Source organism: Gambusia affinis, linkage group LG13, assembly GCF_019740435.1.
Source record: "Gambusia affinis linkage group LG13, SWU_Gaff_1.0, whole genome shotgun sequence".
NCBI classification, from domain to species: Eukaryota; Metazoa; Chordata; class Actinopteri; order Cyprinodontiformes; family Poeciliidae; genus Gambusia; species Gambusia affinis.
In genome coordinates, this window is record NC_057880.1 from 16,816,797 (window position 1) to 16,833,912 (window position 17,116).

A 17,116-nucleotide genomic window follows, 5' to 3' on the forward strand; every position below is an offset into this window, starting at 1 on the left:
AATCTTCAATGTAAAATAATGTAGACTGAATATTAGATTTTGTTCAAGAAATCCCAAAATACACCCTAGAATCCTTAAAAAAAATCTAGGTTGCTCTGTTCAAATAAAAACACTTCACTGAAAACTGATTAAATAAACTTTAATACACAAAGAATGTTTTAAATTGTTTTAATTTTTCAAATACAGGTACCATTGAATAATAGCACAGCTTCCCAAAAATCATTATGCAACCATCTGTAAGGATGACCAGGTAATTTCAAAACTGGAAACTCTACTAAACTGAGTTATGAAAGCCTGAACAAATAAAAGTGCATGTGCCCATCATAGTAGTTTGCATTCACGAGGCACTAACATTAAAAAAAAAAAAAAAAAAAAAAAAAACATTATGATTTGGTCTTAATTTGAGATATGTACATAGAGAAATAAATCTGTGTATGGCTAAAAGGTGCCATTAAAAGCTACTTCACAGGGCTGCAGCTGATTAACTTCAAAGTAAAACTAAAATGACAAAGCCTTTATTAAAAGAAAAACACATCATCTGTAACCGGTTACTTTCGCCTCTCAGTTTCTCTTTTTCCTCAATTCCACCAAAAAATCCATGTTGAAGCTGCAGAAACACCAAAAAAAAAAAAAAACCCAAAAAAACAAAACAAACAAACCTGAAAACACAACAGATGCAACTAGTTCTTTGCATTTCACGCATCAAGCGGGTCTTCAGGCGCAGGTAATCTTCATTACATAACAGTAGATGGAAGAAAATACAGCATTTCCACTTGAACTTTATGCAACTTAAAGCAAGCCTTTCACAGTGTCACAAATGTTCACTCTTAGAAATCACCGTTTTTTTTCAACAACCAGCTATTAAGTATAACTACTGGTAGGTTTCAAATATGTACCAAAGAAGGTGTAGAAGTAGTTATAAATAAATCATTTAAGGGGACAACAAAGAGTACTTTAAGGATGTAAAAATAAAAATCTACTGTGTGACAGAAAAAGCCTAAACATTGAGTTTTGGAACAGCAAATGTTTTATGTCAGTGTTTCTTCTAAAGAATTACTAATTTGAGTCAGACTGTCAAAATGTGAATCCTGTGAGTAGGATTGAGTTGAAGGACACTCCCAGAATCCCCGAGCCATCAATAAAATTGAGTGAGGAGGACACTACAATCAGTCTGAGCTGTCTCATTAAAGGGGATGAACGAGTCAACTCAACCAAGCCTGGTATCCAGAAAAAGAAATCCAGAATAATACATTTAATTAGTTCACTCATTTATTTGTTAAAGAAAACATGTTTTTTTTTGTCCCTTTAAATAATGACTGCAAGTGAAAAGATTTTGTTGCTTTTTTTCAGTGCACATATTCATCATCGCTCAAGTCTGAGTCATCGGCCTCCACCTCTCCTTCGATCACAGATTTCTTTCCTCTGCAGCATGACACCACCAGGCCAATAAGGAAAGCCTGAAATAATGAGAAAAACAAAACATTATTTTACATCCAGAAGTTGAATCATAAACCTTTCTGCCACTCCCTAAATTTTATTTTATTTTTTTACCAGGAATGCTTTTGAAATATATGTTTAATCCTTCTGATGTGTTGCAGTAACTAAGCTGCATTTCTGAATCCTCTCTCACAACATTATGACTCCAGGATGTCACATGATGAGATGTTCTGTTCCAGAACACCTCATTCCAACTCCCTCCTCTTTCATCTAAAAGTGAAGAGATTTTTCAACGTTTTGCAACTTACCCCAATAAAAGCCCAGTTCCCAAAGTAGTAGATGGTGCTAAAGAACCAGAACTTGTGTAGGAAGAGATAGGTTCTCGTCACAGTGCACTCATCTGAAAAAGAGAGGTAAGAACTTTTAAAGTTTTTGTTAGCAGCAGAAGATAAAGACAACACGCAAGGAACATTTTACAGTTTTAAAATGCTTCTTTCGTCTGAAATGTACTTTGTTTTAACATAAAAGTTAGACGTGTTCTCCAATGAACAAATCAGGATGATATTGTAATTTAATCACTTTTTGCTTGATTAAAACTACCACTCTAAAATAACCTGTGTCTTTCTGTCTATTTCTAATAGTTCTTAGAAAAAGATGACCAACACAAGTATGATGGGTATATTCCTGGTTTTTAGATACAGCTCCGCCCCCTACATTTTTCCTGCCTGCTAACACAGCTAGATTCTATGTGCTGTTACCGAGAAGGAAAAAAAAAACACATCAAGAATCAAATAAAATGTGACACATCCATCGCTACATGGTGTATGATATGTCTGAGTTATAAAGGTGTCTGAACTCACTTAAGAGCTAAAAACAGGCAGCCATTACAAAATGGAGCAGTGCCTTAGGCAATTTTGTTATTCTAACCGTAAAAGACAACCAGCAGTTGGAGAAGAAGATAGTTGTGTCACTGTCGATGTGAATCTGGCAGAACCAATGAATAAAGCTAGAATGATGTAACATTTAATGGTGCCTCGCCTCAAACATATTGAGTTTCACTTGCGGAAAAGCCAAAAGGTAAAAAAGCATGAAGCAGACATCAACAAATCATAAAGACTGTACACCAGTGTTTACAGGGTATACATACAGACAGCCACAGAACACGCAAAATGCATCCTAATGTATTTCAAAAAACTTGCAGCCAAAGAGTCGCATAGCTGCAAGTTTGGAAAAAATATCTTTAATCTTACACGGTCCAATTTGTGATTCGGTAGAAATGATGAAAAAATAATGAACCCATTCTCAATAATGAAAAGAACTAAGAGGGTCACCCACATGACCTCAGTCTCAAGACTGGAGGGAAATATTACAATAAATGCACAAACACACATGAGAAACTGTCTCAAGTCCTGCTTTCAACATTCCTGAATGTGCAAGTTTATGGCTTCGGTTTTAACCCATAACAACTACACCTGCAGCTCAGAAAATTAATAAAGACCAATAAATCAATAAATCATACACTCTATCAGTTGTAAGTCTTTAATAGTGCCTGAAAATATTAAATCTCACAAAAAGTGTACAAAACTACCAACCACAGATGATCTAAATCATCTGTGTAGAAAATGTATTTTACATTTTCTACACAGATGATTAAGATCATCTGTGTATTCTACATTTTCTACAGGAAAATGTAGAAAACATTAAATTCTACAAATTAAGGGAGGAGTACCCTCTCTCAACAGTTCTACATCCCTACTGTTAACTAAAAACTCTGTACTTTTGCCATAGGTATGTTTATAGCTATTTTTTAAATGGCCACTGGTTTGTTCAGTCTGTCTGTATCCATTTAAAGGGAGGACAAGTTTCATTTGTTTTCATTCTGACAACTGAACAACAACAGTGTGATGTTCAAAAACATGCCTGTTTAAAAATATGTGAAGTGCACAGCTGATTGCTGATAAGAAAAATCCCCAGAAAGGTTTAGTTAGAAAACTAAGTATGGGTCAATTTATAAGGCCACTGATAAAATCAGCCTACCTCTACTTGAAGCACTGAATGATTAACCACTTACTCAGCTGCAGCTCATTTACTGGACCAATAAACACTTTTTCTGTATTAGGCTTTTTAATTCCCTAGAAGCGCTGGCAGACAAAAGCAAAACTAATGTCTTTAACATCTCTCAAAAGTGGCCATGAAAACAAAAATAAATCAGAATCAAAAATAAATTACAGTAATGCAGCTATTCAATTTTATAAATAATTTCTCATTCTGCTGAACAAACCTGGATTTCCTCATGATGCCATTTTTTGAGTCTCCTTAAACTGATACATGTATTGGTCAGACAGATTCAGACAAGAAAGGACAGCCAGTAATAGTAATATTACTATTAGTGACTGAATAACAATATTCAGTCACTAAGTGAATGGATATTAGAAGGGGTGCTGTCTGAAAGGGTGCAGTGTTTATACTCTTCAGTTTGATTCTTAACATAGAGAAATGGTGAAAAATAAAAAAAATAAAAAATCCCCACCAAGGTCTAATTTCTTAATGAGCTGCCATATACAGACAGTAGAAAGAACGTCATGCAAATATATTCCTTATTAAAACTTATTTCAAGAGGATAAAGGAACAGAAAGTCCAAAAAAGATGGAGTTGCCTGATCAAGAGACAGTTGCTCTGTCTGGCTTTATTAGAGAGCCATCTGGAGCATTAACACTGACCCTGCTGTGCCGCTCCTGTCACGCTGTTTCTAACAGAGGTCTTCACACTGACTTGAACTCCATAAACAGTGCAGACACACGTATATGGAGCTACAGGACATCAAAATCCAAAGCCACAGCTGGTCATGACCGAGGTTCAAAACTGATGCATTAAAACCCAATGCAATCAAAGCTTATCCAGACAGAAAGCTGGAATTCAAGAAAAGTATTCACCTCTGCCCTGCTCCACTTATGACAGAGGTGGAAGAAAGGCATTTAAATCCCAGGACCAAGAGATGAGAAGAAGAGGATGATGATGATGATGATGATGATGATGACGATAAGGAGGAGGAGCAAGCAGCAGAGTCTTTCCTAATCCCCATGTTTCCACTCCTTCTCACAGCCATCTGCAGCTCTACAGCTGCTTCACAGAACCACTGAGGTCTGAGTGGGACCTACAGATGGTTCACAACAGTGGTCTGCCTAAATATATTATCATGTACAACACTGACCGGCTTCACCTTGAAATCATTACTGGTGTTTCATAAGAGCATGGGCCCAGCGTGTGGGTGCAGGTAATTTCACCTTGACTTGTGATCCTCAGGTGAGTGCTGCCCTGTGTACCATGATGATGAATAATGTATGTCTTTCATCTCCACAGTCAAACCCATGCAGAAAGCCCAGTGCACACATGCAAGCACTCTGTGTTCTTTTGAAGGTTCTCTTATAAGCAAGTACTCTGGTAGCATCACTGTGCACTTATATATATTTTTTTTCTGAAATGCAAAGGGGCATTTTTGTTCAAGTGTCCTCTGAGAATGCTGATGTTCCTTCAGTAAAATAATTTTTAAGACACAACACTTCTCAAAGAAACACAGGCCATGAAAATTCACAGAAAGCCTCTTTCAAGGTAGAAAAAAATATTTGCGGCATCTACAAGAGCTCTCAACGCAGACACACAAAATGTCTAAGACTAAAACGATCCATCATTACTTGACCTCATCAAGTAAGCTGGATATAACACGAGTCGAAGAAGGAGAAGAAAAACACAGGTATCTAAAATCTAGGTCCTGTTTTTTTCATTCCTGCGGGTTATACAACATCAGGTAATGCGTTGTCATGGTGCAGCCTTTTCGGAATCTGATGTCTTATGTATAGGTTTAGAGTGAGGGGGAAGCAGTAAAAACATGCTTTGGTACGTTTCCCGGTTTTTGGGTCATGGCTTCGCACTGCAAAACAGCAAAAAGACAAACATACCAAACTCTTGGTTTCATTAAAAAAAATATTTAAACAGAAAGTAACTCCCAAATTAACAAGAAAAAAATAGATATATCAGAAATGTTGATCCTGTTTAAGGACACGTGATAACAATATTTGATTGTGATGTCACTACTGAAAATTGCAATGACATCGATTAGAATTCTTCCTAACACCTTTTTTTTTTTTTTATCAACACTTTCTCTGTATTTCAGTCACAATAGATAAACCTAAAGACATGATCAATGAGAAAAGTTAAAACCCATCCAACTGGTCAAATAAATGTTAAAAGTTATCCACGTTATAAAACTGGACAATTTACAGTGCTTGAAATATAAAGGACACATTCATTATTTTACTTTCTTTTAGGTTCAATATTGATAAGAGTTTGAATTCTAATCATTAAAACATGATAATACCAGCTAAGAAGGGCCTCAATAGGTAATGGCGGTCTGTTGGCAACAAGATGGAGATTTTTCTTTCAGAAAGATAGTTTTAGAGTGACACCTTCCATTGTAATGCAAATTGATAATGATCCCCCTGCAGCAAAGAAAATTACTATTAATTTGTGTTGGTGCTGTGAAAGGCTGCTGTTGAAAATTGCTCGGGCACCTGAGATCTCAGAGGCAACATAAATTGTGACCATCGTTTTCCTGAAGCTCTTTGAAAACAATGCTATGGAAACTGGCAAGTTGCTAGGAAACAGACAGGAGTCTAGTGTAAAAAAAAAAAACAAAAAAACATTTCTGTGTATTAAAAATTTTCCTCGCTGAGTCAATATGTCTTGTTGGGTGAAAAGCGCCCATATGATTGCGGCTATAATACAACTTAAATTGACAACCAAAGAATCTCACATGCTGTGAAACTACCTGACAAAAAGACAATGATTAGAGGGATAATGGGCCAAAGTCCATGAGATTTTGATTGGAAAATTGATCTACAGGGTCAAAAGCAAAACTTGTGGCTAGACTGGTAGATATAAAGTGTGAAATAGACTCATCTCCTGCAAAGAGCTATTTTGCAGAGCAATAATTTGAGAAAACAGCCTTCATTGATGCATAGCCTTCTGTGAGTTTCATTCAGGTCGTTGTAATGAAGTAAAACCACTTGGAAATTTTTGTACTACAAGAATTTAAGTGTGTATAAGTTGCCTGATCAATACCAGGGTTAATAGAATAATAAAAAAAAAAAAATATTAAAACAAATGTGCCATCACTGCTGTGGAGAACCTGTAATTTCTGACCATTTATTTCCACTACGCTGAATAAATGAGTAATGATATGGCTGTGACCTTAGAGGAGATAATGGATATTTTTGCACAGAGCACCTGCTTGCCAAGATGTTTGTGTCATTAACGCATTGTGTCCAGCTGGCCACTCAGTCACAAGCTTGACTTCTACACTCCTTTGCCTCAGTGTAAAACGAGCGATTATTACAAAAGAATGCCCCTCGAGTGCATATGTGTGAACTGAGGAAACATTTTTACCAAAGAATGCCCTTCCTTTTTTTCCCCCACCTCATCTGAGATAGGCTTACGAGAAGTAAAATGTGTTCAGTTCTCAGATAGACGGCCAGAGACAGACAGGCTAAAACCAGACCAAGATGAAAGAACATGGCACGAGTTTAAAAGTCATGACTGGGGGCAAAACTGATCTGAAAGCAGGTTTTTCAAAGGTTTTATGGAGTGATGAATACGTGGTTTGATCAGTACCAGCCATAAAGCTCCACTTGAGTCAGATGATAGTGAGGTGAAAGAAAGGTACTTGGAAAGGCTGGTATTTTACTTAAACATGAGCTAGTTGGACATTTTCAAATTAAAGAAGGATGCAAAATCAACTCCCAAGCTTACCATCTGTTTTTAGAAGTAACCTTCAAGAAGTAGTAGAAAAAAAGGTCTGCATCTTTCAAGATGACCACAGTTTTTATGCAGTGCAATGCTTCATCACTTGCATTGAAGTACTGCACTTTAAGGCTTGCAGTAAAAGTCTTAAATGTTAAATAATAATGACATGGCTCCCTTCTTCATCCGATCTAAAGTAACTGAGAACCTGTGGAGAATTGCTAAACAGGAGTTTTACGCAAAAAGAGAACAGTCCAGCTCTGTGAACAGCATCTGCTAGGCTGTGGTTGCTGCCGCCCAAAAATGTTGATTGTCAAAAGGTCAAGAAGATGTCAAGCTTCAAGAATGGAAGGGCCATGATGGTAATTGAAAAAAAAGAAGTGGCTAAACCGGGTTTTATGTCAGAAGTGTGTTTTGCAAACTTTTAAATATTTTTGTTATTCTATCTTTAGTACATAAGAAAAAAGACATGGAATGGGAAAATCTTCATTTATAATTAAGCTACAAAATAATTATACACAGTAATAGCCGTATACAAATATTCTCCTTGAAAAGCTAAAAACCCACTTCTACTTTCTGAAATATTCATGTCTGAAGTTTAATATTTTTGCTAGCACAGTAATTGTTCAATAATTAAATTTATCCTCTAAAATACAATTTGCCTAATAAAGTAATACACATTTGGTCCTAAAGTATAACAGACAAGTGTTTCTGTGAATATCATTTCACTCAGCAAGTAACCAAGGAAAAGTTCATCTTCAATTAAAGTAAATGGCAAGAGGTACATTCCTATTTCAACTGCTGCTTTATTATAAAATAATAATAAAAAACCAGTATAAAAAACCCCTCTGAATTTCCAATGCAATGTTTTACAAACAAACACCATAACAAAACTGTTCAACATATTAACCACTTTATGTCTAAGGGGGTTGTGAGAACACATAATAGAGACACAAATAGTAGTAAACATCTTGGATCAATGTCAAAAAGCAACTTTAAACAGATTAATATGTAGGTTTCAAATAATTTAAATCTAATCCGACATACTTTTACAACTTAATTGAAGGAGACAATCAGACAGATGGGGTGTTTCAGCTGAGAGGATCAACCCTATACGTTTCAGCTTAGGTTTGACTGAATCCTCATCAGTCCCTGTATCTACGTGAGGGTTTGAACATGTGCCCCTTACTTCTCACTCTACTCTACCTGGCCTTGCTCCACTCCGAAGTAATCATGTTTCCACTGACTTGGCTAGGTCTGTAGCAGGGCAACACCTCCTGGTAATCGGTGGTATTGAGTCCCGCCTCAGGCATCCTATGCCATGTACTGCGCGCCCAACCGAGAGTTGTAATTTTTCCGAGACAAAAGCAGAAGAAATAGCAGAGCTATTTTTTTCATAGCCTGATTATGATTGTGAAATCTGGAATTTTGCGTTTTGCCTCTGCTCTATCTCTACCACAAAAAGACTGGGAAAGGGGCTGCATTACTGAAGGTGAAGCTGCAATACAGCTCACTGCATGTATTGCTTCATCCTGCCATCACTCCTGAACAAGACCCCATGATTCTTAAACTTGTCCACTTGAGGCAGAGACAGACCCCTAACCACTAGGGGACAATTCACCTTTTTCCAGTCCAGAAAATTGGGCCCATGCATAAAATAACTTTTATGCATACCATATATTTCTTAAAATATATGGTATATCTTTTTCTGACCCTCTAATATGACGTCTAGCTTTAGAAGACTGAGCTATGGTTCTCCACTGCTTCATTGTGTTTGACTGTAAATATATGCTCATTATATATGAATAATTATAGAGTCACAATATGAAGGTGTTGAGAGTCTGAGAAATCAATAATTTGACCAAAAAATGTGTAGGTTTTTTTTGTTTGTTTGTTTGTTTGTTTTTGGGCATTCTTTGAGACACCTTCTGCTTTCAGAACCGCGGTACCAGCTTCCATGAGTAGGAGGATGTGTCAAGCTGAAAGATGCATGCGACTGAGAAGGAATACATTCACTAATCAGCAGATTCTGTGGATATTTTGCAGGCGAATGTTTTTAAATGATTGGAAAACAAAGAATTTGATCTGAACTTTTTAAAAAATCTTTATCTAACTCTTACAAAGAGGAAGGGAGTGTTTACTCTGACTGAAATATGTTTTCTTTTGTAACTGAAATGTTTGCTGAGAAGTTTAGAAGAAATAATGGCTGTATGTTTGACAGGCAAATAGCTAGATGCATGCAGTGTTCAGGTATTAAGAGAAAACGTTGCATATATTTTTATTAAGAGCACATTTTTTGACATAAATCAAGGTTTTTATTCTTACTATAAAGCCTTTTTTATCTCTAGTAGAATACTTTGCTTCATTTCATGTGTAACAATGACAGAGTGAAGACAGAAGTGTAGAACACTCCCAGTAAAATGGAAAAATGGAGAAGACGACAATTTAGTGTTAATGCAGACAAGAGAGTAATGGTTTCTCTGGCTTCAGGAAGTTGGAATGCCATGCCAGGAAGAAGTCACTCTCAGTAGATCAGCTCTCACTCTGTAATTGATGCAGTCTTGTTCAAAAAGAACTGTGCCTTCTTTGTAAAGCTGATGAGAGCAGGAAGGTGGCAACAGGGCCAAGGATTAAAAGCTACCGTCAAGACAGTTTCCAACAGATTTAAGGATCTGCACACAAAAGTTGCAAAGAACTTCACATTTTCACAGTTGTTATCTGGGTTGAATAAATCAGAGCGTATTTTGTTCCAATGGTATTTCATCTACTGACATGCTATAGAGATTTTTGTATTGTATATTTTTCTACGTATATATTTTTCCACTTCTTGCATGTATGCCTTTTCTCTTCCATGCAGATAGCTTGAAACTCTGCCTTTGGTTATAACTTTAGTACTTTAGGTTTCTCACTGAATTAATATAATCTTAAACGTTTCTGCTTGTTTTGCATTTTGTTGTAATTTGGTATTTAGCTGGATATAATATACCATTACAACAAACCAACTTTTGGCGCTAGTGGCTCGTATTTTTTGTGACAGTAGGCAGACAGGAAAGAGGGCGAGGAGAGAGGGGAAGACATGCGGCAAAGGTCGTCGGGACCGGGAGTCAAACCCACGACGTCCGCATCGAGGACTAAGGCCTCCAGACGTGGGCTGTGCTAACCCCCTGCGCCATCACAGCATGCCCCACAACAAACCAACCTTAATTGTATTCTGTAGGGCTAAAGCAAAGGTTTGAGAGAATGCTGTATAGGTTGCGCGAATAATCAATCTTGACTTAAAGCAGTCACTGAAGCAGAGTAATTGCAACCACTCATATGATGGACGATAACTTACTGTATAGTCATGAGATATGGATCATGAGCAAAAGAATAAGATCCTGGATACAAGAGGCTGAAATGAACTTCCTCCTGAGAGTGGCTAGACTTAGGCTTAGAGACAGGGTGGGGAGCTCTGTCGTCCAAATGGAGCTCTGCTGAGTCTTCTCCATATTGAAAGGAATCAGTTGAAGTGGTTCTGGCATCTGATCAGGAAGCCCCTGGGCTTCTCCTTCAGGAGGTTTTCCAGACACGTCCCAAAACTCTGGGGTAGACCCACAATTACCTGGAGGACTTCTGTATCCTGCCTGACCTCGGAACGCATGATTTATGCCTAAAGTCACACGTTTTTGACATTGGGATCTTGTTCTAGAGTGAAGGCAGATGGAGCAGTGTCCTCCATAATGATCTAGAGTAGTGGTCCCCAACCACCGGGCTGCGGACCGGTACCGGGCCACGCAATAAATAATTAAATATGTCCATTCTATGTATTGAGTCTGGAAGAGCTTATATTTTGAAAATACTAAACCGGAAGCGGTCGGTTACGTCTTGCGCGCCAACATGCAGCAGAATGAATAATAAACAACGGCGTCGGTGTCGATCCTCACGGCGCGCGCTGTGTTTTTTCTTGAGTGTAGGGACATGAAGGCGTTAGGGTTATTTAATTAATATGCTTAAAATAATTAAATAACCCAATGAAATATCTATCTATATACCACATGACAAAATGTGAAGAGGTTCAAGGGAAACAATACTTTTCCAAGAGAACTGGTTGCACCAATCACAACTTTCCTTTTAACTCATTCAGTCATCTTATGTGACAATACTACGAACAAAATAAATATTTATTTCACACTCGGTGAAACAATTTCTGTTATGGAGCATCCTATTAATTGCATGTTTTTTTTAAACTTAATTTAATTAGTTTTGACTCCTGCCTTTTATGCTACGCCCATATTTTACTTAATACACAGATAGCCAACACATAAACTATACTGTGTTTAATTAGGGTTTAGCAGAAGCTAAATAAAGGGTAATGCTTCCAACAAGGTAATGAGTAAAGGAAGAAATCCATTAACTTTTGAAGGGGATCAGGACCTCTTTCATTAAAACTGCAAAACAGAGCCCTTGTCTAAATGGCAGTTACACCGAGTATTCTTGTTTTGTTTATGTACTGAGAAGCAGAATAATTTGTAAAAGATCAGATAATGTTCTTCAATCAAAGTTGGCCACTATCTGTCCATTAGTCGTATCTCAAACTCTTTCAGTCAATACCTTGTCATTAATCTCTGCAGACTCCCTTGCTGCATTTTAGCATGGTTGAAATAAAATCAAGACATCAATAAATTTGCTTTAATATCCTTGCTATATGTAGCCATACCAATTATGTTTTCTGGCTTGGATTCAGATTTTAATGATTCTCTTAAAAGTAATTCAAAACAAAATTCTATGCACAATATATAATGACATTACAGCTTTATAAACAAATTCAAGTTATTTAAAACAATTCATTTTTAATTTTTTTAAAGAAAAGGACTTTTTAGTATTCACTTTATCTCAGTTTTTTCATCCAAGATATGGTCTATCAATATACATCACATCCTTCCTTAGAACAGTGAACAGTCTAAATGTTTGTTTGCGATAACAATCAACTCCTACTTCACTTTTAAGATCTGAACTTCTATTTAAGTTTTATTATAAACTTGTCATTTTAACTTATTATATCACATTAGCAACTCTGATTGCATTCCAGTTCTGTGAATTGTCATTTGGGAAAGCATTGAGGCACTCGTTGAGTCATTAACTTTTCACAGCGCTAATAATCTTCTGATAACAACAACAAGCAATAACAAGTACAGAAAGCCAATTCTTTAAACAGGTGAAAGACAGACTATTTTGTACAGGTGACTTCCTCCTGTCAGAGGTCTGAGTATTTTAAATGGAAAGGAACACTGATCAGTGACAATGATGTTGTCACTGATTAGTGAAGTGCATTACTGATTATATCAGTAATATGAAATGCCAGGCAAAGAACGTTTGGGATCTGATACTTTCGTAAGATTAGACCTTATATGTCATTTTATATTATTGAATATTACTCGGCCAGTATGAAAGGTTTTCCTTAAGGCAGAAAAAAAACCTCAATACCAATCCATCCTACAAATTTCTAATATTAAAATCCAAAAATTGACCTCTCAAACACACATATCACTAAGGCCCAAAGAATCTGCTGCTAACATTTTCTGGCAGATTCCACTAGACCCCACAGAGATTCCTTGTCAATTCTCTAACAAGTCTCAGCAGTTGCGTCAGCATTAGTGGAAGATATACAATGTTAGCCTGGTGGCTCTAAATCTAAAGTAGGCAGATTTAGAGCAGATTTAGGCAACAAATCCATAATAACCTTTCAGCATGCTGTAATTTAAGTGGTCTGAGAGGAACCCAGGCTTTGGCACCTCCTTTTGGCACTGGTTCAGGCTTTGGAAAATTTAGAACCATGCACGACTGGTCACTGGTCATTTATGCCCACAAGGTGCTACCAAATTACCTGCATGAGTTAATGCCTACTGTTACGACAGAGCACTCACTCAAGCAGACTCGTTTCAGAAAGCCCAAATTTCACTCTGTGCAAAGTAAATGCAGAAAGCTGTGGCTTGAATACCCAACAAAGTTTGGCTTGTTATGATATATATATGAAAGTTGTAAAGCCGATTGTAAACATTTCATGATGGAATAGTAAAAGGACATGCCCACAGTGATCATCTTATTGTATTTAACAAAGTCTCTTGTAATCGCTGAACGAGACACTCATACAGATAATTCAGTAATTTAGCACAAATAACTTGGTAAAAAAGTGCATTATAAACCCATCTTTGTACTGCAGCGCTCCTTTCACTACCTATCACAAGTTGGCCATTAGTAAGATGAATAAATTACCATAATAAAGCTCACTGGTGTGATGTAAATTTACACATTTATGTTTTCATGGCTGATGTACTGTAATTAGCGTTTGGCATGGGCACAAGTACATGCTATGTCTCGCATGAGTTAATGGCTGTTCTTTGTATAATTTGCTCTTATTGACAATAAAAGATAATCAAAGCTAGAAAACAATGTACCACATTAAGAAGCTGAGTTTGTATCAGTCCTTTACGTTTGCTACGGTAGAATAAACCTGTGAGGAGGACGTCTTTGATAGTGTGAGTGTATTGACTCTTAACTGTAAAAAGAAGCGGTCGGAAACTTACCCTCAGGTGCGTCTGCATCACAGATCTTTGTAGTGCTAACAGTAGCATTCCCAGAGACTGGATCAGTTGAGGGTGCCTGACTCGAACAGAAAAAAATAAAAATAAAAAAAAACACAGCAACTACTTCTTGCAGAATAACAAAAGCATTTTTGTCCAGACAATTCGACGAGTCTTATAATGGTGAAGTAGAAATACCTGGATCACTCTTATCTAAACAGAGAAATACTGATTATGCTGCTTTTTAGGTGTTAAGAAGAAATTTGGTTCTTATTTGCATAGTAAATGCAACTTAATACAAAATTTCCAAAAAACAGAGGAATTTATTAAGTGACATACTAAGTGATCAGGCAAACTATAAATTGTAATAAATGCTAATAATGACTTCATCTTCATTTTGTGTTTTTGCATAGTTTGCAAAAGAAGCTTGTACTGTATAGCAAATAACATTTACTGCAGCTATCAACAAGCTCCTTTGTGTCACCATTTTGAATTTCTAGATTAGATTGGTGAGAAATTGTCACTCTTAAACCTAAAAATGTAAACTTTTGAGTGGTCTGAGTGGCCTTTAATCAGTCATGCAATGCCAATAAATATTTTCTTTCTGCCTTTTTTTTGTTTGACACAGAAGTCATATTCTGGTTTTAAATCTGCTTGCTGAGGCTACTTTACTTTTACTTTGTCCAAATAAAGTAATGATAACTCAGGGTAGCATAAATACAACTTAGCCTTGGGAATTGTTGCTTACACTCAGAGTCCTGGCACAGCAAAGAAAGAAATTAATTAGAAGTCCAGCAGTAAAAACAAATGAACAGGTAGGAATAAAGTATGTTCGACCTGTGAAGCTAGTTTTAAATTTATTCTCGTCTTTCAGTAGGGGAGATAATGCTTTAGCAAAACAATGCCATGGTTTATTTTAATTATGCTCCTTAAAGGATGTTTTTATAGAGAACACACACATAGCTCTGCATTAAATCCAAATGTAGACACCCACACAAAAAGCGCAGAGCTACAACACACAAAGGGTATACTGTCAAACAACAAATCCACACAGCAAAAGCTACATTGTCAGACGGATAGAAAGAATTTAAAAAGAACAAGAGCACAAAAGGCTGGCTGTTGGCCTATAGAGACCATATTGCTGCCTACACAGAGCTGGACCATAGTGGTTTAAACCCACTGGTACTGACACTGTTAGAAACCCACAGTAGGAGCTAGATCTCATCAGGGAGACCAAAAAACATAGTAAGACATGGGAAATTACATGAATTGTTTTTTTCTCACCTGCGCAAGATATTTCTGGCTCCCATACATGACATACTGTGGGGCCAGACTGTAGATCATGTAGCTGGTGTGGAGAACAATCAACAGCAGAATCATGCAGAGGAAGAGGAGGGCCTGGGGACGTGTTCTCTTTGGTCTTATTTTGTACAGCTACGAAGAAAAACACAGGAATGTGCTGTTCACTGTTTATTCTGGTGGAAGCAGTTGTACCAGAATTTTTAACTTAGGACTGATGCCTTGGAAAAAACACACTATACTCTGTAGATGGAGAAAATTACAATTTATAAGTATCAACATTGTTTTTATTTAACAACTATTTTACGCTATTATTAACAATGTTGAAAACTGAAAACTGAGTATTTCAATTCTACACCAGCTTCACTAAAACTTTTTTTAAACTATTCTGCAACAGTAATACATTTATTTTTGTGAAACAGATATTTTTTTATTTACATGGATACATAAATTGGAGGGAAAAACCTCAGTTGAGTCGCTATTATTAAAAAGGAAAAGTTAAACAAATTAAAGAACTCAAAAAAGATCCTTTTAATATTACTGTATTCTATAAAGCCCAATTAATTGATTTCTGCTATTAAAATGCTGTAGGCGGAGGTGCTGCAGCCCCAGCAGTATAACTGTCCTGGGACAGTTCATCTCCCATTGTCCTTGTACTCCAATACTTGCAAAGTCAGCAACCTAATGTTAAATACAGTTGAAACCCGATATTTACAAAGTATGTCCCAGAGAGTATCATTTGTCAGAACAAAACAAAACTTTTGAAAAGAACACTCAAACATGTATTAAGCATACTTCTCAATAAATTTCATCCTAATTTTAAAAATCATGTTCTCTTTAACTGTAAATGAAAAAGCATCATAATTAACAGAAATAAAGACTTTCAGATGTCCATCAGTGTGTATTTATTTATTTAGTTTTACACTAGTAGCAAAACCCTTTTTATTGGATCGGCTCACAAAGCCTTGCATCGCCTCTGCTCCTCAAATATGAAATAAGGAATACATATATGTTAAAAGTTGTGTCCTAGCTCTTAAAGAAAAACATGCATCACCATCTAATTAGGCAATGTGAAGCAAGACTGTTAGTGTCAGAGAAGGCTCCTAATGCTTATTTTATTCAGTCTCACAAAAGACAAATAAACTCCTTGTGTCTTAGTACACAGAGTTGTGAAGTGTAGTCTCCAAAAGGAGACACAAAAAGCCAAAGTTCTTTCTGGAGGTACCGTAGTTTTATGCTGATGATGACATCCATTGCAGTTCAGCTGTTAGTGAGGACAGAAAAATCTGGTGTGGCATTCTTAACAAAGCTATGTAGAAATTATGACATGACATAACTGCTGGCAGTGCTGTCACAAGAGAGTATTTATGGAGAAATCTCTTTTGAGATGGGTTTAATATTTATCGGAGATCTTTAAAACAACACTAGCATATTTGTTGAGGTAACACAGAAAGTATCTTTAGCTTACCCTTATCCAGAAGAACCAGATGCCCATGTTACGAATACCAGCCATGGATGTCAGCACAAAGTACATTGTCATGACTGTAATTAGGATGTAATCCAATGGAAAAACCTGTAATATCAGGAACAGAAATCAGCTACATGTACAAAAAAACAAACAAAATAAAACTAGCAATATTAATAGAATTCTACCATCAATAATGTTTATGTAACTCTAACAGAAAAAAAAAAAAAACAACAACAACGCATCTATGTTGAACACTGTGCTTCATTAAAACCACTGAATAGCAATTACAAAGTTGGGCAATTGTAAATGTTCAGACTTAACCTACAACCTGACTGCTACATATTTAACAACCCACTCTTGTTGTGGAGCACTTAATATCTTAAACACCATAGTCATACTAGGCACTCATCTTAGACATTTAATCAATGCCGCTATCTGTGAAGCGATTCTTTATTGGCCTGAGCTGTCTGTCATTTTTTTTTCCCTGCAGAACCTGCAGTAGAATACTAATTACAGCAGAGTGTTTTCTATTGCATACTTATGTCCATGAGCTAAA

The 17,116-nt window shown here is 36.5% G+C and overlaps 1 protein-coding gene across 2 annotated transcripts in view; it reads right to left on the reverse strand.

Annotated features, from left to right (window-relative positions):
* Positions 1-151: 151 nt before the first annotated feature.
* The window catches only part of lmbrd1 (LMBR1 domain containing 1), a 57,714-nt gene continuing 40,749 nt past the window's right edge, over positions 152-17,116 (reverse strand). For both annotated transcript variants that reach the window (XM_044136394.1, XM_044136395.1), the window contains exons 12-16: positions 16,561-16,665; positions 15,078-15,227; positions 13,797-13,872; positions 1,746-1,837; positions 152-1,457 (exon numbers count right to left, since the gene is read on the reverse strand). In XM_044136394.1, coding sequence (XP_043992329.1) covers positions 1,347-1,457; positions 1,746-1,837; positions 13,797-13,872; positions 15,078-15,227; positions 16,561-16,665 — 534 coding nt within the window. In that variant the 3' untranslated portion in view covers positions 152-1,346. The remainder of the gene's footprint in view (positions 1,458-1,745; positions 1,838-13,796; positions 13,873-15,077; positions 15,228-16,560; positions 16,666-17,116) is intronic.